Genomic DNA, 21,931 nt, shown 5'->3' with positions numbered 1-21,931 from the left:
CATAAAATCAGACATTTAGGATCCTGATGGAAAGAAATCTTTAGGCACTTTTGTTCTTCAATGAAAATCTAAAGAGGTAAATAAAGAATACTGATTAAATGAAACCTTATAATAGGGGAGTTTCTGATCATCATTCAATTGGTTCGTTTTTTATTTTCTGAATTATTAAATATAGGAATATAAAATCATGCATATATGATCCTGATGAAATGATATAATATAATTAATGTTTGAATGAAAATCTATAAAAGTAGGCCTTTTGCGACTTATATCCTCTATTGGAGGATGATAGAAAAATCGATTTTTTAAAGGTAATTTATTAATTGAATTAAAAATATTTAAATTGATACGTAATACATAAAAAGACTTATTTATAAAAAAAAATAAAGGTGCAACAAGTTGATATTTTACGTTTTCATTTCACATAAGTCCAAATTTGTCCAAATTCGTATTTAAAATGATGTCCTTTACAGCAGTAAATACCATTTCAATATTCTGGGTATCTGTGGCACAGGTATAACGATGATACATATTGGGTCGTGCCTGTAAAAACATGTCCAATATAAATTTACTAGCCGCTTCGTAATCGCAACGAGGTCCCTTAAATTCTGGAAAGAACTCATCTAAATGTGAGTACATAATTTTCTCAGCAAATAAATCAATTTTATTTAAAAACAATATAATAGAAATGCCTTGGAAAAAGTTCGAAACGGATTCGAAAACTTGAACGACTCCTTAAGACGATTGCGATGTTCATCTTCCTTGAGAACTTGATCATATTCCGAAATGGCCACTAAAAATAATATGGCCTTAACGTTATCAAAACAATGCATCCATTTTCTACGTTCCGATCGTTGGCCACCCACATCTGTTATACGAACTTAACATTTTTCACTTGAAAATTATAATCAATTAGGCCAGTGGTTGCCTGACGAACTCTTAAAATATCCTGATTCGTTGGCACATAATCTGGCAGAGCAATGCGATCGATATCGTCCAAATAGTAATTTAGTCGAATCGTTTAATTGGTATTCATTGCGTCGCAAATAGCATTTCTGTATGCCCTTGTCGTTCCATAGTTGTTTGATGGCCGACAAATAGGGTTCTTTCAAGTCAGTATCGCAATTGAAACTTACTTTATTTATGAGCAATGCATTTCAGTGGCATGTTCACTTTTCTCATAATCAATTTTTAATAATTCCATGGCTGCAATCATATTTTTCATGGAACTAAAAATATTTTCATATATCAATTTAATATGATGCAATCTCTCCTCATCGCTGAAGCCATTGTCGTATAGAATACGCATTTGCCGTATAAAAAGTCGATTTGCCTGACTCCCCTGTTCCTAGCAGTAAGAGTTTAATATCTTTTTTATATTGTTTAGTAAGTTCCTTTAGAACTCTTTCTATTTCTTTTTGTTCCAATTGTTCTTCATTTATTAAACAATTCATTTTAAAGTTGTTTATGGATTTTATAATAAAAAATATGTTGTTTTTGATCTGTTTTAAACAGAACTATATAGAACGTCTTATAAAGAATACTGATTCATGATAAATTTGTTCTTATCCATATACTAGTTTTTAAAACAATTGTTTTATTTTATAGAAAGTATAAATTTATATTTTATCTTCAGATGAATCAGTTAAATTATTGAGGTTTAATATATACATATGTATATATACGGGCACACATTTGACACAAGAATGTCGTTTGTCAATATTTGAGATTTTTAAATTTCGATACAAATACGTTTTTCCATACAACGTATTTGTATGGAATGGACACCATAAGGTCCATTGTGATAAGTGTACTTTTTTCAAGGAATAAACTACTCTGCATCCGTATACATGAAGGATACTTATATTAGAATAATATATGAAAGAACTAATCATTCGCGAATATACGTTTATTTAAAAAGTTTATTTTGTCGTTTGGAAGTCCTTTCCGCAGGCTTCAAAATATTGGTTTAACCTCAGTTTAATTTTGTTCCTTCTTTTGGATCTATAAACATGAAGTTGAAAATAACCAAATTTAAAAAAAACGTGTAAGAGCTTACACGATTTACACATTTATTAAAGTTTGTTATCGTATAAAATGTACATTAGGGTGATTTTCGGAATAAGATCTTTGATAGGGGTTTGGGTCATGAACCGATCTAAAAAAATTTTAAAAAGGAGATTAATGTTTTTTTTTTTTAATCTTTTTGTTGATTTGTACCATGTTATTGAAATGTTTTAAAAGATTTATTGAGAATAGATGAGTTAATTATCAACAAAATGTTGAAGAGAATTTTTGAATCCTCTATACATATATAGTTTTTGAAGCAAGTTATGAGTGCTTAAGTAATTTTTTTGAAGCGGACCTTATTTGGAGTCTTGGATCATATATGGCCAGATTCATATGAAATTTTAGTTTATATAAAACTTGTTTAGGACGATTTCTGTGGCTATACTGGTATTATGAGGTAGTTATGTAATTTTCTGAAGGGAAGAGAATTTTTGAATCCTCTATATATAATTTTTGAAGCAAGTTATGAGTGCTTAAGTAATTTTCTGAAGCGGACCTTGTTTGGAGTCTTGGATCAAATATGGACAGATTCATATGAAAATTTAGTTCATTGTTTAGGACGATTTCTGTTGCTTTACTGGTATTATGAGGTAGTTATATAATTTTCTGAAGGAAATCTCATATTTAAGGTTAGGGTCAGGTCCATAAAGGGAATTTACGTTCTTTCAAAATATTTTTGTTTCGAATTTCAATGCAATAATGCTATTTTAAACTAGTTGTAAGCATTAAAGTCAGTTGTTAGCATTAAAGTAATTTTCCTTATGAGCGGGTTCGTATAAGGTTAAATAGGAAGATTTTCATAACTATACTGGTATTACGGTAGCTATCAGCGTAAAAGTAATTTTTTGAGGAGGTTCTTATATGAGGATCAAATATGAAAACTTGTTACATTTACGACCAAATTAACATTTCTATGACGATTTAAACCATATTCCATAGAATATTTCTAGGTCCATCCTCTGGACCTTCTCAAGGACCCAGAGTATATATAATTTATAGGGTCTACGAGCGATATTTCTAAATGTCATTTGCCTATTTTGAGTTTTTAAGCCACGATTATGAATAATTTAAATAATCCTGACTCGGGCCAGTATGCCTGGTCGTGGTAATTTTTTTAATTTGATCCTTAATTGAAATACCCTCTATATATCAAATTACTTATTAAAAAAATTAATAAATTTTCAAATTAAACTTAAAGAAAAGTTTAATTTTCATGAATATTAAAATATTTTGAAATATAAGCTTTTTAAATATATATTCCTAAAATTCGAACTTAATTAAGGTATTTTTAAAAGTTTAAGGTCTAGTTATAAACTTTTTTTTTTTAATTTAAATAATTTGTGTAATATTTAAGTTTATTTAGTTTTTATAAATTTAATGTAAACATAATTTACATAAATATAATAGATTCTCCTTAGGTCTTATTCTTTTGATGTAGCATTCTTATTGGTTTATATAAAAAAAATTGTTTGTATCTTTGCGGTTGACAATAAAAATTTTAATAGAATTCATAGTAATAAGTAATTTTTATTACATACATATAAATATAATAATAAGACTAATATTCTATAATATTAAATATAAATATTATACATGGAATAATCCCTTAATACTACTAACATTAATCAGGCAGTTTGAAAAATTACAATTGATCAAAAAAATGGCTTTAAAACTAGGTTAAAATTATATAAATTAGCATTTAAAATCGTATCTCGAACAGCTCTATAAACAAAAAAGAATCCCTTGGTTATGTTCATCGGTACAATTTAAATAATAAGAGTAGACCCTTCGCTTTGTAGGTATGGTTCTCAAAAAAATGTTGGCAATAAAAGAACGAGCTTCTTGCGGATCATACGGTGATCCGGAGTATTCAGGAAAATAATCGGCCAAATGTGAGTAGGTGATCTTTTCCTCAAATATATCCAATTTATTAAAAACTATAATAAGTGCTGTGTCTTGGAAATATTGAAAAGACATAATTGAGTTCAAAAGTTCAATAGATTCTTTAAGACTATTGCCATGTTTCGAGTCCAAGGAGAATTGATCGTATTCGGAAATGGCCACCATATATATGATGGCGGTAACATTATCGAAACAATGTATCCATTTCTTACGTTCTGTACTTTGATAGCCCACATCGGCTATAAGGAATTCAACATTTTTATATTTAAACACATGTTCTTGAAAGCCTTTTGATGGTATACGTGCTCGTAAAATATCCTGGATGCTGGGTGTATAATGTGGATTGGCAATACGATCTAGATGACTGAAAAAATATTTCGTTGAGTCTAGTAGACCATACTGATGACCACGCATAAAACATTCCTGTATGCCAGCATCTGCCCAAAGTTCCTTTAAAAGCCGTCAATAAGACATTAGTAAATGTTATCGTATTGTTCAATTGTACCATTTGTATAATATACGAATTTTTACTGCATTCACTTTAGTCTTATAGGGTATCTGAAAAACTTTCATTGCTTCGATCATGGTTTGCATTGCGTAGAATATATTTTGAATTATAATGCCCACATATTTCGTGGAATCGTATGGCATATGAGTCTCGTAGCGCATTTGACGTATAAATGTAGATTTACCAGATCCCTTCGTGCCCAATAACAGCAATTTATTTGTTTATTATATTTACGTTTGTGAATTTGCAGATTTCTTTCCAATCTTTTATTTTGAAGATTTGAGCTCGTATCTCTTCAGAACATAAACAATTCATGTCGATAATAGTATTTATGTACAATTCTTATTAATATTATTCTTTTCGGACGTCTATAACAACCGTTGTTACGAGACACTCTGTCGTTACTAAGTTGTGAGATAAAATGCAATTAATGGTTTATAGCTTCTATTCTTGAGTATTTTAATGTCATTTTATTTACATTCATTTAAATTTATATGTTCATTTTAAAATTGATCATTTGCGATATACCGTCATAACTCATTTTTATACATTTTAATTTTCTTTCATACATACATATATATTGTACTTCTTAGGGTGTCTTTGACAATAGACATAGGATTTCTATTGCCGACATGTAATTTCTTTAGATTCTAATAAAAATTTAATATATTTTACTGCAAGAATAATAATTTATTATAAGAAAAATACTCTGTTAAAGAAAAACGCAATATTTGAGTTATCACATTCTTTCTTTAAACATGATATTAATATAAACTCGTATGTATTCATTTCTATATTTTTTATAGAAGGTGAGCAATTTACCCAGTAAAAATGTACAGTATTTTGGATTTTCTAATACCCACATAGTTTTATTTTAGTAAGAAATATGCAACATCAGTAAGATTTTTTTAGAAAATATGTTATTGCAGGAATAAGGTAAATGAATTTCTGTTGAAAAAGTGTTGTCCTGAATAAAACTATAAAAAACACACACACCTATATTTGAATTTTATGATTTCAAGAAAAGCGTTTTGAAATTTAAAATTTTTTTAATGTAATGCTTGTTTAACTATCGATTGACCTGAAAATGTTTTCATGGCTTTAAGAGTAAAATTAAAATCCCTCCTATTCTGCAATTTCATTTTATACAAATATTGCTTTGCCGTTGAAAATGTCATTATGGTCCATATATCTCCGGAATATTGCTTAAATACCTATAAATATGTTAATTATATAGTAATCGTGATAAAATGTTCCAGGAGTAAGTTTAATGCACCCTAAAATAATACTGTTAGGTATGAGGAACATCGGTCTATATTTGAACCTAGCCCCCATATAAGATGGTTTTAACGCACAGAACTTTGTGGTATTTAGATAAAATTGTAGAAAACTGATTTTTAAGAATTTAAAGACATTTTTAAATACTGTAGACATAATTGACCAAGGCGCCATAAAAGGGGTCTATCCCGCAATCACTTTGATAATAATGTATATAGAAATCGTAGTACATGTTAATAGAGGGATTTTTTACCATTCATTCAATAAATAATATGAATGTCCTTATTTTTTCTAAGAAGTAAATAATGAAAAGATATACTGCTATATTTTGCGCACAGTGGAACAGAGTAATAACAATACGTCCTCTGCAGTATTTAAAAAGCATAAAAATATTCAGTAGTTAGTTAGTAGTTAGTTAGTTAGTTAGTTAGTTAGTTAGTTAGTTAGTTAGTTAGTTAGTTAGTTTAGTTAGTTAGTTATTAGTTAGTTTAGTTGTTAGTTACTTAGTTAGTAGTTTAGTTAGTTTCCTTCGTTTCGTTAGTTCGTTAGTTTCGTTAGGTAGTTAGGTTAGTTTAGTTCGTTTTTAGTTCGTTAGTTAGTTAGTTAGTTAGTTCGTTCGTTAGTTCGTTCGTTAGTTAGTTCGTTCGTTCGTTAGTTCGTTCGTTCGTTTTAGTTCGTTAGTTCGTTCGTTCGTTTTAGTTAGTTCGTTCGTTAGTTTCGTTCGTTCGTTTCGTTCGTTCGTTCGTTCGTTAGTTCGTTAGTTCGTTCGTTCGTTCGTTGTTCGTTCGTTCGTTTCGTTCGTTCGTTCGTTCGTTAGTTCGTTCGTTCGTTCTTGTTCTTTTTCGTTCGTTCGTTCGTTCGTTAGGTCGTTCGTTGGTTGGTTCGGTTCGTTCGTTAGTTCGTTCGTTCGTTCGTTCGTTCGTTGTTCGTTCGTTCGTTCGTTCGTTCGTTCGTTCGTTCGTTCGTTCGTTCGTTCGTTCGTTCGTTCGTTCGTTTTCGTTCGTTCGTTCGTTCGTTGTTCGTTCGTCGTTCGTTCGGTTCGTTCGTTCGTTCGTTCGTTCGTTCGTTCGTTTCGTTCGTTCGTTCGTTCGTTCGTTCGTTCGTTCTCGTTCGTTCGTTCGTTCGTTCGTTCGTTCGTTCGTTCGTTTTCGTTCGTTCGTTCGTTCGTTCTTGTTCGTTCGTTCGTTCGTTCGTTCGTTCGTTCGTTCGTTCGTTCGTTCGTCGTTCGTTCGTTTGTTCGTTCGTTCGTTCGTTCGTTGTTCGTTCGTTTTTCGTTCTTTTCGTTCGTTCGTTCGTTCTTCGTTCGTTCGTTCGTTCGTTCGCTCGTTCGTTCGTTCGTTCGTTCGTTCGTTCGTTCTTTCGTTCGTTCGTTCGTTCGTTTCGTTCGTTCGTTCGTTCGTTCGTTCGTCTTCGTTCGTTCGTTCGTTCGTTCGTTCGTTCGTTCGTTCGTTCGTTCGTTCGTTCGTTCGTTCGTTCGTTCGTTCGTTTCGTTCGTTCGTTCGTTCGTTCGTTCGTTCGTTCGTTCGTTCGTTCGTTCGTTCGTTCGTTCGTTCGTTCGTTTCGTTCGTTCGTTCGTTCGTTCGTTCGTTTCGTTCGTTCGTTCGTTTTCGTTCGTTCGTTCGTTCGTTTCTCGTTCGTTCGTTCGTGTTCGTTCGTTCGTTCGTTCGTTCGTTCGTTTCGTTCGTTCTCGTTCGTTCGTTCGTTCGTTCGTTCGTTCGTTCGTTGTTCTGTTCTCGCTGGGTTCCGTTCGTTATATACCGGTCTTCGTCGGTCGGCTGTTTCCTTATAAATTATATTAAAATCACTTCGTCAAAATTATTTATCTATGTGGTTGAAACACTATTCATATCATTCTTTTAAAGTTTTATTATAAAATCATATATTTTATTGGTATATACACAAATGGAGAATAGATATATAAGAATACATTGTTAAGAAAATAATTCAATACATCTTTGAAAAAAGTTAAATTTTCTTACAATTTTATTTCACTTACACAGTGCGACACAATTACGAAAAAATAGTATACTCTCCACAGTTTATAGGCCTAGTTCACAACACTATCCTCCATTTTCATCACCTCCAGTTATCGTTTAACCAGTAGTTATTCTTCCAGTTTAGACAATTTTGGTATGAGAACTGTCAACATATGTGTCTTAAAGTTAAAAAATAACTAGACATTGTAAAAATGGGGAGGTTTTTTCAAGAAATGTATTTTTAATTGTTGTCGAACGTAAAAATTTTTATACAGAAATACAATCCCCACGCTTTAAAAAGTGTAAATTCCAAATATCGTGGGTCACGTGGAGAGTATTCACTTTTTGTGATTTTGTCACACAGTTTAAATTAAAACAAAATGTATGTGATTAATGTTTATACCCGTTCATTAAATAATACATTACTAAATATCACAATAAAAATTTGAATATTTGTTTTACAATAAATTGATAAAATATGTATGTAGGTATGTAGTATATATTTTCAAAGTATTTAAACACACAAGCTTGCAATTAAATTCGTGAACCCTTTAAGAATTAAGACGTTTTTATAAGCTTTTGTGTTAATTTAGACATTAATATTTTAGACATACATACAATACACTACTGCTTAACGATTTAGTTTGATGAATTGGTCAACAATTTTTAAATATTCATTGGTTTAACAATTTTTGAAATCTTTACAATTTATTGCTCCAGGCATAGACTTGGGGTACAGCTGATGGATAGGACAAATCATACATTTGAGATTTTATGAAGTCATGTTTGTCGTGGGGTTCAGGACGAACAGTTGCCAAACCTGAAAAAATAAAATATTGTAATTATTTCTAGATTTTTTAAGACTTAATAGCAAAATGTTTAGGTTAAACAATAGATTTTTTGTTTTTTATAAACAATCAAATTATGGTCAACACCCTCCCCTGTGTCTTTTTTAATTCACTTACCATTTGCATAAGCATATTCCATAATATAAGCAGCAATTTCCATAGAACATTCAGTAATGCGATTCAAAGGTGGATATAGAGAACCCTTGGACAAATCTTCGGCCGAACATAAGTCTGCTAAGCGTTCAGCTGACAACAGGAACACATCTTCCGGTATGGTTAACATACCGGCACAAAGAACACCCAAGGCAACACCAGGGAAAATATACGAATTATTACCTTGACCGGGATAGTATTTCTTGCCATTATATTCAACGGGATTGAAGGGAGATCCAGAAGCAAAAATACATTTACCCTTAGTGTAACTGTAGGCTTGTTCGGCGGTACACTCAGCTTTACTAGTTGGATTAGAAAGGGCAAAAATAATGGGCATTTCATTGAATTCAGCCATCATTTCAAGAATTTCGGGTGTAAAGGCACCACCAATAGCAGCGGCAACCAATTAAAACTGTCGGGCGTACAATACGTACAACATCGGCCAATGTGTCGATGGGTTCATGGGGTTGAGCAAAACGTAATTTATGCTCGGTCAGACCTCCCGAGGGACGATTTTGTACGATAAGTCCCTTACTATCAATCATCCAGATAAGTTTCTTTGCTTCAGCCTCACTGAGACCTTCCTTCATTAAAGCCATCAAACATAAATTGGCAATACCCAAGGCAGCTTCTCCAGCGCCGAAGAATACTATCTTGTTCTCCATTAATTTGGTGTTCTTGATTTTCAGAGAAGCTAGCAGACCGGCAACAGCCACAGAAGCTGTACCCTGTATGTCATCATTAAAAGTGCAGTAGTCATTGCGGTACTTGGCCAAAAGGCGGAAAGCGTTGGCATTGGCAAAATCTTCAAATTGTATCAAACAGTTTTGGCCAAAACGACGCACAGCGGCTGTCATAAATTCTTCAATAAACTCATCATACACTTCACCAGTAACACGTTTCTCACGTATGCCTATATATAGAGGATCGTTGAGAATAGATTCGGTATTGGTGCCCACATCCAAGGTAATGGGTAAACATTGACTGGGTTTAATGCCGGCCAAAGCGGTGTACAAAGACAATTTACCCACAGGTATACCCATGCCATTGGCACCCAAATCACCCAAACCTAAAATACGTTCACCATCTGTCACGACAATGGCACGCACATCAGTCTCAGGCCAATTCTATAAATATTAATAATAAATTAAAATATTTTAAAATTATTAATTTAAAATTATTTACCTTTAAAATATCATAAACATGACCCTTATCCTTGATGGTAATATAAAGACCTTTGGGATGTTGAAAAATCAAACTGAACTTTTGACAAGCCAAGCCCACAGTGGGCGTATACACCAATGGCATCATTTTTGACACATCTGAGGCTAATACTTTATAGAAGAGACGTTCATTACGTTCGGCCAAAGCATTTAAGTACATGTATTTATCCAGATCATTTTCCAAACGATCGAGCAGTATTAAAGAGTGCTGAACTTGTTCATCTTCGGTTTTAACAACGGCCGGCAAGAGACCTTGAATGCCCAACAATTGCCGTTCTTCCAAAGTAAAGGCAAGACCCTGCAAAAAAGTATATAAATTAAGCGGTTAAGTAAGATATTATTTATAAAAGTTGTTTTTAATTATATACACTTAGAAATAGATTTTTATCACCAGAAATAAAGTTTTTTAATAGCAAACATCTTCATATTACTGAATCAATTCTTATAATAGAAAAAAAATAGAAGAACAACGCTTTTCATTCAAAATTATTCATTAACAAAAATTGCTTTCAAGTTCACGGTCATGATTGGGTAATTACAATATGTAGATCACATACTACTGCCGCTCATTAAACTGTATCATTGAATTGTTTGGTGTACGACAAATAGTTAATTGTAAACATTATATTTATAACTTAAATTTTTACATATTTAAATAATAACTTGAACTGCAAAATGAAAGTGTTTTTTCATCACGTTTTTAAAAGTTTTATCATTTAAAAACGTCTCAAATATGGTATTTTTTTACTTAAGGCAGACATATCTCGAAAACCTGATGTGTAAAGGTAATTTTAAGGACATATTTGGATCAGGGATGTAAAATGTAATTTTAAAATTGTGCAAGCGTTAAAAATTGTACTTTTAGACCGGGTTTTTGAGTTGGCAATCAAATGGCAATTAATAATTAGATTAGTTAATCTTAAAATAAATTTAATCCAATGTTAATAGCATTTGATGATTTTGAGTACAAGATTAAACTTCGCAGTGTTGCCATACAAAACAACAGAAAATGTCACTGTTTGTGATCAAAACAATGCATATTTTATAAAAAAGAAGAAGACAATTGTAAATTTAATATGAAAATTAATGAAAACTTAAATTAAAAACAAAAAAATGTATTTTGAAGTGTCCATAATTTATACTAATCAATAAATAGAACATTTTAATGTTTATATTTATTTATTTATTTTTATATTGTTCAGATTATAACAAATATTTTTTTTTGCTAATTTATATGTGGTTAGTGTTCTAGTCTGGTAGACCGGAGGTGGTGGGTTCGATTCCCACCTGAGGCACTGGTTAAGGAGCGCACAACAGGCCCGATAGAGGCCTAGGTGTATTTCTTCGGATTTGATGTATATACATCCTCCTTTCAACTAACTAACTAACTAACTAACTAACTAACTACTAACTAACTAACTAACTAACTAACTAACTAACTAACTAACTAACTAACTAACTAACTAACTAACTAACTAACTAACTAACTAACTAACTAACTAACTAACTAACTAACTAACTAACTAACTAACTAACTAACTACTAACTAACTAACTAACTAACTAACTAACTAACTAACTAACTAACTAACTAACTAACTAACTAACTAACTAACTAACTAACTAACTAACTAACTAACTAACTAACTACTAACTAACTAACTAACTAACTAACTAACTAACTAACTAACTAACTAACTAACTAACTAACTAACTAACTAACTAACTACTAACTAACTAACTAACTAACTAACTAACTACTAACTAACTAACTAACTAACTAACTAACTAACTAACTAACTAACTAACTAACTAACTAACTAACTAACTAACTAACTAACTAACTAACTAACTAACTAACTAACTAACTAACTAACTAACTAACTAACTAACTAACTAACTAACTAACTAACTAACTAACTAACTAACTAACTAACTAACTAACTAACTAACTAACTAACTAACTACTAACTAACTAACTAACTAACTAACTAACTAACTAACTAACTAACTAACTAACTAACTAACTAACTAACTACTAACTAACTAACTAACTAACTAACTAACTAACTAACTAACTACTAACTAACTAACTAACTAACTACTAACTAACTAACTAACTAACTAACTACTAACTAACTACTAACTAACTAACTAACTAACTAACTAACTAACTAACTAACTACTAACTAACTAACTAACGAACTAACTAACTAACTAACTAACTAACTAACTAACTAACTAACTAACTACTAACTAACTAACTAACTAACTAACTAACTAACTAACTACTAACTAACTAACTAACTAACTAACTAACTAACTAACTAACTAACTAACTAACTAACTAACTAACTAACTAACTAACTACTACTAACTAACTAACTAACTAACTAACTAACTAACTAACTAACTAACTAACTAACTAACTAACTAACTAACTAACTAACTAACTAACTAACTAACTAACTACTAACTAACTAACTAACTAACTACTACTAACTACTAACTAACTAACTAACTAACTAACTAACTAACTAACTACTAACTAACTAACTAACTAAACTACTAACTAACTAACTACTAACTAACTAACTAACTAACTAACTACTAACTAACTAACTAACTAACTAACTAACTAACTAACTAACTAACTAACTAACTAACTAACTAACTAACTAACTAACTACTAACTAACTAACTAACTAACTAACTAACTAACTAACTACATATCAATATGAAACAAAACTATATAAAACTGGCTTCATTAGACTGCAAAACCTGTCAGGAAAATATATATACTGTTAAAATAGTACCCAACTCCATCCATAACTTATTTTTTTGGAAAGTGAACTCATACCACTTTGTATATTAACAGTACATATGTATGTATGTATGTATGTATGTATGTATGTAGTATGTATGTATGTATGTATGTATGTATGTATGTATGTATGTATGTATGTATGTCTGTATGTATGTATGTATGTATGTATGTATGTATGTATGTATGTATGTCTGTATGTTGTATGTATGTATGTATGTATGTATGTATGTCTTTCTGTCTGTATGTATGTATGTCTATGTATGTATGATGTATGTCTTGTATGTATGTTGTATGTATGTATAAGTCCATAGATTAGTCATTAGGCTAGTATATAACTAGACTAGTCTATGTATTAGTGTATATACTGATCCATGGACTAGTCTAAATACTATATTGTCTCTCTATCTATTAACTTATAGAATAAAACAATATGTAGACTAGATAATAGAATTGTCTAGACTATAGTGTAAAGAATTGTTCGTGTACTAGTCCAAAGACTAATTTATATTATAGTCCATAGAACAGTTGATAGACTATATTATTGAAATTAGAATAATCTAAGGAGGGGCTTTTGTAATCTATATAACACGATAAATGGAAAACCTGACGTGGTGGAGAAATTTGAGATTCAATCAAATAGAAGTACACTTTGGTCTCTGGGTTGCGACTTTTTAAAAATTTATTATGTCATCTGAAATCTAATCTGTAGGTATTTTAATAAAGATTTATAAGTTCTATTATAATTTCTTTCTTTTTCGAGTTATCTTATACAGATTCGTATTCAGCGCTGCTCATTGATTTAGAATATTATACTTTGGTCTCTGGGTTAAGACTTTTTAAAATTTTGTTGGTCTGTGTTATATAAATTTCGCTTTTCTTTAATTTTAAGGTTTCCAATAATGAATCTGTATTAGTTATGATTTTTAAAAAATGTACTGGGTTATAACAATTAATCAATTTCTTTTTGTTTAAACTAGGAAATTTAACAATGTAATAATTTAATTTAATTAGATAGACATTGTAGCCTCATTTTGCATTGATTAACAACCAGACAGACAATATGTGCTTTATACATACATACAAACATTAATTATAGAAAAAAGACAATGACACCAAGTCTATAAATTTTATAATAAGTGATTATTACAAAAAGTTTTAATCATAATAAAATAGTTTTAAAAGAGAATTTTATGAAATCATAATAACTATAAACGTAATAAGTAGAGCATCAGAAATTTTGAAAATAGACCTTCGTCTTCCGTATAAAACTGATATGAATTTACAATATTTTTAACTTTTTCTAAGAAATTTATTACTGTTTTTTTATGTATGTATGTATAAGTGATAGTACTGATAATATGATGATATTGCGTGTCAAAAGAAATGCAAGATTTAAATTGCACAATATTTCCGGATGGACATTACGAAATACATATTAATAAATAATTCTTAAGGGTATTATTAACTAGATCGAAATCTTTTTTAATCTTCACCATATATGGTGCTAAAGGATATATGAATGTACCTATGTACATATGTATATTGTTATTGTTACGTCAATGACAATAACCACAAAATATGTACAAATTTCTATTATAATCTGCAGAGATAAGTTGTTTGTGGTTACAGCAGAAAAAATACAATTAAGATATTAGAGACGAATTGTTAAAAGTAAAATTATTATAGTAATATATGTACTATATTACACAGTGCTTTCTAGACGATGATCGTTTCAATTTGCTTTTTCAAACGATTAATAATTTTTTTAACATTCTAAATTTTTAGTCGCTTTAGGAATGTCCGTGTGTATGTCAATATTTAAATTGTTATGAATTTTCTGATGGCGTCAGATTTATTCAAGAATATGGTAAAAATATTAGTTTTTAAGGGATTTTACATTTCAAGGAGTCAAGAATTGTACTACATAAACTTCTAGTCGTTCTTAATGTTTTATAAATTTTATAATCTATTATAAAATTTATTAATTAAATATAATATTAATCCTATTTAGACCCATTATCTTAACCTGCGGAGTTTGATTAAATGGGAGTTAAAGTTTTTATACCAACCATCAAAAAGATGGGGGGTATATTGTTTTTGTCATTCCGTTTGTAACACATTGAAATATTCGTCTAAGACCCATAAAATTATATATATTCTGGGTCCTTATTAGATTCTAAGACGATCTAGCCATGTCCGTCCGTCTGTCTGTTGAAAACACGATAAAGTCCAAACGGAAGTAGCCAGAGATTTTGCTTTACTTTTAGTTGATGCAGTTTGTTGATGGGCAATATCGGTCCACGATTTCGCCTAGCCCCCATATAAGGTCCCCTTCAGAAAATGACTTTAAACGCTCATAACTGAATAAAAGAAGCAGCTATAGCGATGAAATTCGACATAAACATATTTTTTAGGAACCTTAATATATTTGTAGAATTTCGGTCCATAATTGACCCTACCCCCCATATAAGGTCCCCTTCTGAAAATGACTTTAACGCTCATAACTGTCTAAAAGAAGCATCTATAGCGATGAAATTCGACATGAACATATTTTACAGGAACCAAAATCGCTTTGTAAAATTTTATAAGGATCGGTAAATAATTATAATTATATAAGGTCCTCTTCAGAAATGGCTTTAAACGCTTATTACTAGCCTAAACTAAAAGCGTTCTAGAAAATTTGACGAGGATCGGTCCATAATTGACTAAAAGAAAATAAATGTATATGGGCATTTACATGAGTCTGAAGAAATAACCCTTCTAACTTTCGCATCTTTCGAAAATTGATATATGGGTTCTATTATAAGTACTATGAATATATGTATATAAAATCTATCCATTATTTCACTTAGGACCACTAAAAATCGGCAGATCTTCAATTTATATAACCGCTAACCATAATGCCGATTTTTGGAATCATTAGACCCTCATTTGACCCTAGCCCCAAACAAGGTATTTTTTCAGCGTTGTCAACATTACATAGTGTTGTTGTACGTTATTGAAAAATTTGGTACCAGGCGTGTATATTTGTTTTTTCTCTGTATATCGATATTTCAATAATTTCTTTCAGTTGGGAAATGATCACTTTTAATAAAGAGTATTTTCATAACAACCAAAACAAAATAAAAAACATTCTAATATGTATTAATTTTAATTTAAAAAAATTCCATAAACTCATTCTCTTCATGAAATATGGACTATTATGTTTTAAATAACACACTACTTAATGCACGTGTTGCGACTAATATCGAGTCAGTTCCACGACAAAATGTTTTTAATTTCAATATTTTTGGCAACAAAACAAATAAATTTTTTTAATATTTTATTCATTTTGAAAAAAAATATCATAAAAACATTTAAAAAAATTTCCACTAATAATGTTGTTGTTCGCTATGTGGAGGAAGGTCATACAATAATTTTTTGTTCCCTCTGGATGATACATTGTGCATCTTTTAGTTTATCTATGTATATTTGGGGAGAATTTAATGTTAATTGATATTTCCTTGGGCGGTCACTTAGACAAGGTCATTGCTGAAGAACTACAAAGTGACACGTTTTATTTGAAATTGCAAAAATAAACATTTGATTAATTTTTATTTTTTTTAAGATTTAAAAATAACTGTTTTTGAAAATTAAAATAAATACGTGATATTTAAACATTTGAACATTCATATGTATGGGCTTTGAAATATAATAAGGTTTGCGGATTTGTTTATACTATTATTTACTACTTTCTACAACCATTTCAAATTGTATTTCAAAAGTTTGTATTGCAGAAATTTTTATTGATGCAAATATTCAGAATTTTCCAATTCTCTTTCAGACAATTCGAGGTATATTTTCGAGATTTCTGATTTAGATATTAAAAATATAATTATATTATTATAATTTTTTAATTCAATTGCACAATTATATAAATAAAATATGTACTAATACAAATACTTCTGAAATTCTATTGTATACTTATTTCTGATCATAGATTTTAACAAAAGTCTTCTCTTATCGTCTTGTACGTAGACAATGAATTTCAAAATTTAGTTAATGACATTTGCAATAGATCAGGTCAGAAAAATCAAAAAATAATGATAATTGTTGTAGGAGCTACAAAAACAAATACAAATGTCTAGTTTTATTGTTTGGCAGATGAATCTAGTTTTGTTTTTAGATTTCTGATCTGATCTTTAACATTATTTTCAAAATAAGAATATCATGTGTTTAGGTTTAAATTCCAGTTTGTCGTGTGCTTTAATATTTTTTTTATAATAAGCCTAAAGTCCAATATGCTGTCACTGTTGGGATGAGACGTGTTTACACCTTGTTTTAAAAGATGAAAATTGAGGTGCTGCTTATCAAGAATTGCCGTGAAAATAATGCATTTAAATGATGACAATAGAAAAAATTATATGTATTATGGAGTTTGTATTTGTGGTCATTTAAGAATTTGAAAATTGATTAGACATTTTAAAGGTTGGTCTTAAAATAATACAAGATTTGCATCCCGAAGATATCTGATTTCTAATATACAGAATTTTTAGAATATTTTCATTGTTGTCCAGATATGTTACTTTACACTTTATTGGTATTAATAAACACTCAGTAAAGTTATTGATGGTTTATTATAGAAATTTGTATGGAAAAGGTTCTTATAAACGATGAATATATTTATGTATATGGAGGATCAGGCATGGAAAATTGAGATTTTGAATTGGTTTAAATTTTCCCAAAAAATAGTACTTTTATAGGATTAAAAGTACTAGGGTTCTATAATCGACTTTTGAATAATCGAACAATCGACTTTTTGTCGAAAAAAGTCGAAGTGGGACTATTTTGTTCCAAAAAAGTCGATAACTCGACTATGGTCTGTGAAAAAGTCGAAAAGCCGACTTTGTTAATAAAAGTCGAAAGTCTGAAAGTCGAAAAAAGTCGATAAGTCGAAAAAAGTCGATAAGTCGAAAAAAGTCGATAAGTCGAAAAAAGTCGATAAGTCGAAAAAAGTCGAATAAAGTCGAAAAAAGTGAAAAAGTCGAAGTCGGAAAAAGTCGAAAAAGTCGAACACTCGAAAATTGTAGAAACAAGTCAAAATAGTCAAAAATCTTAAAAAATAAAGTCGAAGAAAGTCGAAAAGTCGTAAAAAGTCGAAAACTCGAAAATTGTAGAAACAAGTCAAAAATAGTCAAAATCTTAAAAAAAGTGGAAAAAAAGTCAAAAACTCTAAAATAGTCGGAAAAACTCGAAAAAAGTCAAAAAATAGTCGAAAAAAGTCGAACGAAGTCGAAAATAGGCAAAAAATCGAAAAGTCGGAATAAGTCGGAAAAAGTCGAAAAAAGTCGAAAAGTCGAAAAAAATCGAAAAGTCGACTATTTATAAAATACTTATAGTCGAAAAGTCTAAAAGTCGACTTTTAATTAAATGAAAAAGTCGAAAAATCGACTTTTCATAAAATGCAAAAAGTCGAGAAGTCGAAAAGTCGGCTTTTAACTAAATCAAAAAAGTCGAAAAGTCGACTTTTCGTTTCAACTATAGAACCCTAAAAAGTACTGAATTACATTTCAAAGTCTTTTGTGCAGTCTTTTAATAATGTATTGACTAGTCTGCTGATTAGTTTATGGACTAGTCAATTGATTAGTTTATGGACTAGTCTATGTAATATTCTATTGAAAAGTCTACTGATTAGTCTATTGAATTGTCTGTAAACTAAACTGTTGACTTGTCTATGGACTTTTGAATTTACTAGTCTATTGAATATTCTATTGATTAGTTTATTGACTAGTCTATTAATTACTTTATTAACTACTCTATTGAATAGTCTTTTGATTAGACTTCTGCCTATTCTAATGACTAGTTTCTTAATGTTGACTGGTCTTTTGACTAGTCCATGGACTATCCTATTGACTAGACTACTGACTAATCTATCGCCTATTATATTGATTAGTCTATTGACTTGTCTGAGAACTATTGATTAGTCAGTTGACTAGTCTATTTACTATACTTTTGACTAGTCTATGGACTATTTACTGGTCCCTTAACTATGCAGTCTACTAACAATCCTATTATGAGCAAGTTTTCATTTTGGAAACTACAGTTTGGTCTATATAAATATGGCAGATATCTTTAAGAACTAGTTTTCAGTTTAATATTTAGAGGTTAAATTAAAATTTTAATTGTTAATTAAATTTTCTTACGTTTGTAATTTTTTTATATTTCATTCGCTCACAGCTTATTCGTTCACGATCAAATATATTCTTCGTTCTGCTTATCTCATTTTATCTTCTTTCACATCCTATTCTTTTTTCAATTTGCAAATATTGTAAGATATCATCTTCACACATTTTTTTTTTAATTTTAGGAATAATATCACATGATATGGAATAGATTTGCATTAGGAGTAAAACTTAAAAAAATTAAGGTTGGATTTTTGTTTATGTACATTAGGGTGGCCCAGAGTGTAAGAAGAATAAGGAGGAGAAAAAAGTATTTTTACGGTTTTTTCAATTTCCTTTCATATTGTATTTCTTCATTTTGCATTAGCAAGGGAGAAAAATTTTGATAAGATATGAAAGGTCTCAAAATTGGACCTTTCAATCCTTTGATTCGGATAAATTAGAGAAATGGTATATTAGAATGAACTAAATATAAATTTTACTGCGGAAACAGAAGTAACTTTCATTTCGGGGCCGCCCTAATGAAATTTTGTACTCGCAGATGGCATAAGATAAAAATGAGCGTTAAAATGTTCGTTAAATACAAGAAAAGTAAAGAACATAGAAAACAATGACAGAACTTCGAAGGCCAAAGAAGAACAATTTAAATAACCCTTGTCGTATGTACAATAAAAAAACTTTCTTAAAAATTTTTTGAAAAATTTTCCATTCAAAAACCATTTAAAATAAATGCAGATTACCATTTCAAAAAAAAAAAAACAACAACCCAATAAATTACCTTATTGTATTTCTTATGATGCAATCTTTGTAGACCGGATATATTGCCAGGAACATCGCTATCACCATTGCCCCACATACCAAGACGGTCACGAGGAGCTTTCTTCAAAGGACATTCAAATCCATTTAATTTAGTAATTTCCATACTGTTAATATTAATTTATTTTAAAAAATAAGGATGTTTTCTTCCGACAAATTTATTATTCTTTTCTGAATATTATTTAATTTTGTTATTTTCTTCTTTATTATTATTTTTTATTTCAAGTCTCTCACTAGACTAGAGAAAATAGAAATTGTTTTGTTTATTGCCAGACGGCGTTCCAACTTGTACTAATTTTTACAAAAACTTTGCTATATCATACATCTACTCTCATCCACAGATTTGTTCATTTTCGTATACTAGGTACTCGCTGTTTAGTGTTAGTTTTTGTATTTTCTTATTGTTATGTTTTATTTCGGTTTGATAAATTTTTGCAGTCGTATGATTTTTCGTTTGTTTAAAATATTGCGCATTCCCTCTGCCACAACAACTATATTTTAGTGTGAGCACACGGGTATGTGTGCATGCTAATTTTGTTGCTCTTGAGGAAATCCCTCTTGGTGCTTTACGTCATGGATGAAAGTATATTAAGTTGTACTGTTGTTGCTTTAACGGCCAGCTGTTCCAAATTCCTATATCAACAATCTATCTATCAGCTGTTTGTGTTTATTGTTCTTCATAATGAACAAACCTTTATTTCCAACGCAAATGTCTACAAAGTTCACATTTAATTAATTAGTTAGTTAGTTAGCTAGTTAGTTAGTTAGTTAGTTAGTTAGTTAGTTGTTAGTTAGTTAGTTAGTTTTGTTAGTTCGTTAGTTAGTTTAGTTCGTTCGTTAGTTAGTTGTTAGTTCGTTAGTTAGTTTTTCGTTCGTTCGTTAGTTAGTTCGTTCGTTTTCGTTCGTTCGTTCGTTTTCGTTTTCGTTCGTTCGTTCGTTAGTTCGTTTCGTTTCGTTTTCGTTCGTTTTCGTTCTTTCGTTCGTTTTTCGTTAGTTTCGTTCGTTCGTTCGTTCGTTCGTTCGTTCGTTCGTTCGTTCGTTCGTTCGTTCGTTCGTTCGTTCGTTGTTCGTTCGTTCGTTCGTTTCGTTTTCGTTCTTCGTTCGTTCGTTTTCGTTCGTTCGTTCGTTCGTTCGTTCGTTCGTTCGTTCGTTCGTTCGTTCGTTCGTTCGTTCGTTCGTTTCGTTCGTTCGTTTTGTTCGTTCGTTCGTTCGTTCGTTCGTTGTTCGTTCGTTCGTTCTTGTTCGTTCGTTCGTTCGTTCTTCTTTCGTTCGTTCGTTCGTTCGTTCGTTCGTTTCGTTCGTTCTTAGTTCGTTCGTTCGTTCGTTCGTTTCGTTCGTTCGTTCGTTCGTTCGTTCGTTCGTTCGTTCGTTCGTTCGTTCGTTCGTTTCGTTCGTTCGTTTTCTTTGTTCGTTCGTTCGTTCGTTCGTTCGTTCGTTCGTTCGTTCGTTCTTCGTTCGTTCGTTTCGTTCGTTCGTTCGTTCTTCGTTCGTTCGTTCGTTCGTTCGTTCGTTCGTTCGTTCTTCGTTCGTTTTTCGTTCGTTCGTTCGTTCGTTCGTTCGTTCTTTCGTTCGTTCGTTCGTTCGTTTCGTTCGTTTCGTTCGTTCGTTCGTTCTTTCGTTCGTTCGTTTCGTTCGTTCGTTCGTTCGTTCGTTCGTTCGTTCGTTCGTTCGTTCGTTCGTTCGTTCGTTCGTTCGTTCGTTCGTTCGTTCGTTCGTTCGTTCGTTCGTTCGTTCGTTTCGTTCGTTTCGTTCGTTCGTTCTTCGTTCGTTTCGTTCGTTCGTTCGTTCGTTCGTTCGTTCGTTCGTTCGTTCGTTCGTTCGTTCGTTCGTTCGTTTCGTTCGTTCGTTCGTTCGTTTTCGTTCGTTCGTTCGTTCGTTTCGTTCGTTCGTTCGTTCGTTCGTTCGTTCGTTTCGTTCGTTCGTTCGTTTCGTTCGTTCGTTCGTTTCGTTCGTTCGTTCGTTCGTTCGTTCGTTCGTTCGTTCGTTCGTTCGTTCGTTCGTTCGTTCTTCGTTCGTTCGTTTCGTTCGTTCGTTCGTTCGTTCGTTCGTTCGTTTCGTTCGTTCGTTCGTTCGTTTCGTTCGTTCGTTCGTTCGTTCGTTTCGTTCGTTCGTTCGTTCGTTCTTCGTTCGTTCGTTCGTTCGTTCGTTCGTTCGTTCGTTCGTTCGTTTC

The 21,931-nt window shown here is 31.0% G+C and overlaps 1 protein-coding gene and 2 pseudogenes across 1 annotated transcript; all 3 read right to left on the bottom strand.

The window, feature by feature from the left end:
- Window positions 1-256: 256 nt before the first annotated feature.
- LOC119615365 lies at window positions 257-1,509 on the bottom strand (annotated as a pseudogene).
- Window positions 1,510-2,085: 576 nt separating this feature from the next.
- On the bottom strand, window positions 2,086-4,795 carry LOC119615363 (guanine nucleotide-binding protein G(q) subunit alpha-like). Its single transcript, XM_037971425.1, has 4 exons — window positions 4,715-4,795; window positions 4,504-4,671; window positions 3,926-4,422; window positions 2,086-2,158 (listed from the first exon to the last, which is right to left on the bottom strand). Exons 1-4 carry the CDS (start codon window positions 4,793-4,795, stop codon window positions 2,086-2,088), a joined length of 819 nt encoding a protein of 272 aa, XP_037827353.1.
- Window positions 4,796-8,429: 3,634 nt separating this feature from the next.
- LOC119615364 lies at window positions 8,430-20,075 on the bottom strand (annotated as a pseudogene).
- Window positions 20,076-21,931: the final 1,856 nt, after the last annotated feature.

Source organism: Lucilia sericata, unplaced genomic scaffold, assembly GCF_015586225.1.
Source record: "Lucilia sericata isolate MDLA Ls3-8-SP2 unplaced genomic scaffold, ASM1558622v1 Contig005070F_arrow, whole genome shotgun sequence".
Taxonomy (NCBI): Eukaryota; Metazoa; Arthropoda; class Insecta; order Diptera; family Calliphoridae; genus Lucilia; species Lucilia sericata.
The sequence above is the reverse complement of the archived record's forward strand: the minus strand, read 5'-3'. Positions and strand labels throughout refer to the sequence as shown.

What these genes read in the sequence shown, in the direction of transcription:
- LOC119615363 (XM_037971425.1), bottom strand. Translation starts at nt 4,795, where the DNA reads ATGAATTGTTTATGTTCTGAAGAGATACGAGCTCAAATCTTCAAAATA. An exon ending in AAATCTGCAAATTCACAAAC is followed by an intron (nt 4,672 to 4,714) that starts GTAAATATAATA and finishes TTGGGCACGAAG; the next exon opens with GGATCTGGTAAATCTACATT. An exon ending in ATAAGACTAAAGTGAATGCA is followed by an intron (nt 4,423 to 4,503) that starts GTAAAAATTCGT and finishes CGGCTTTTAAAG; the next exon opens with GAACTTTGGGCAGATGCTGG.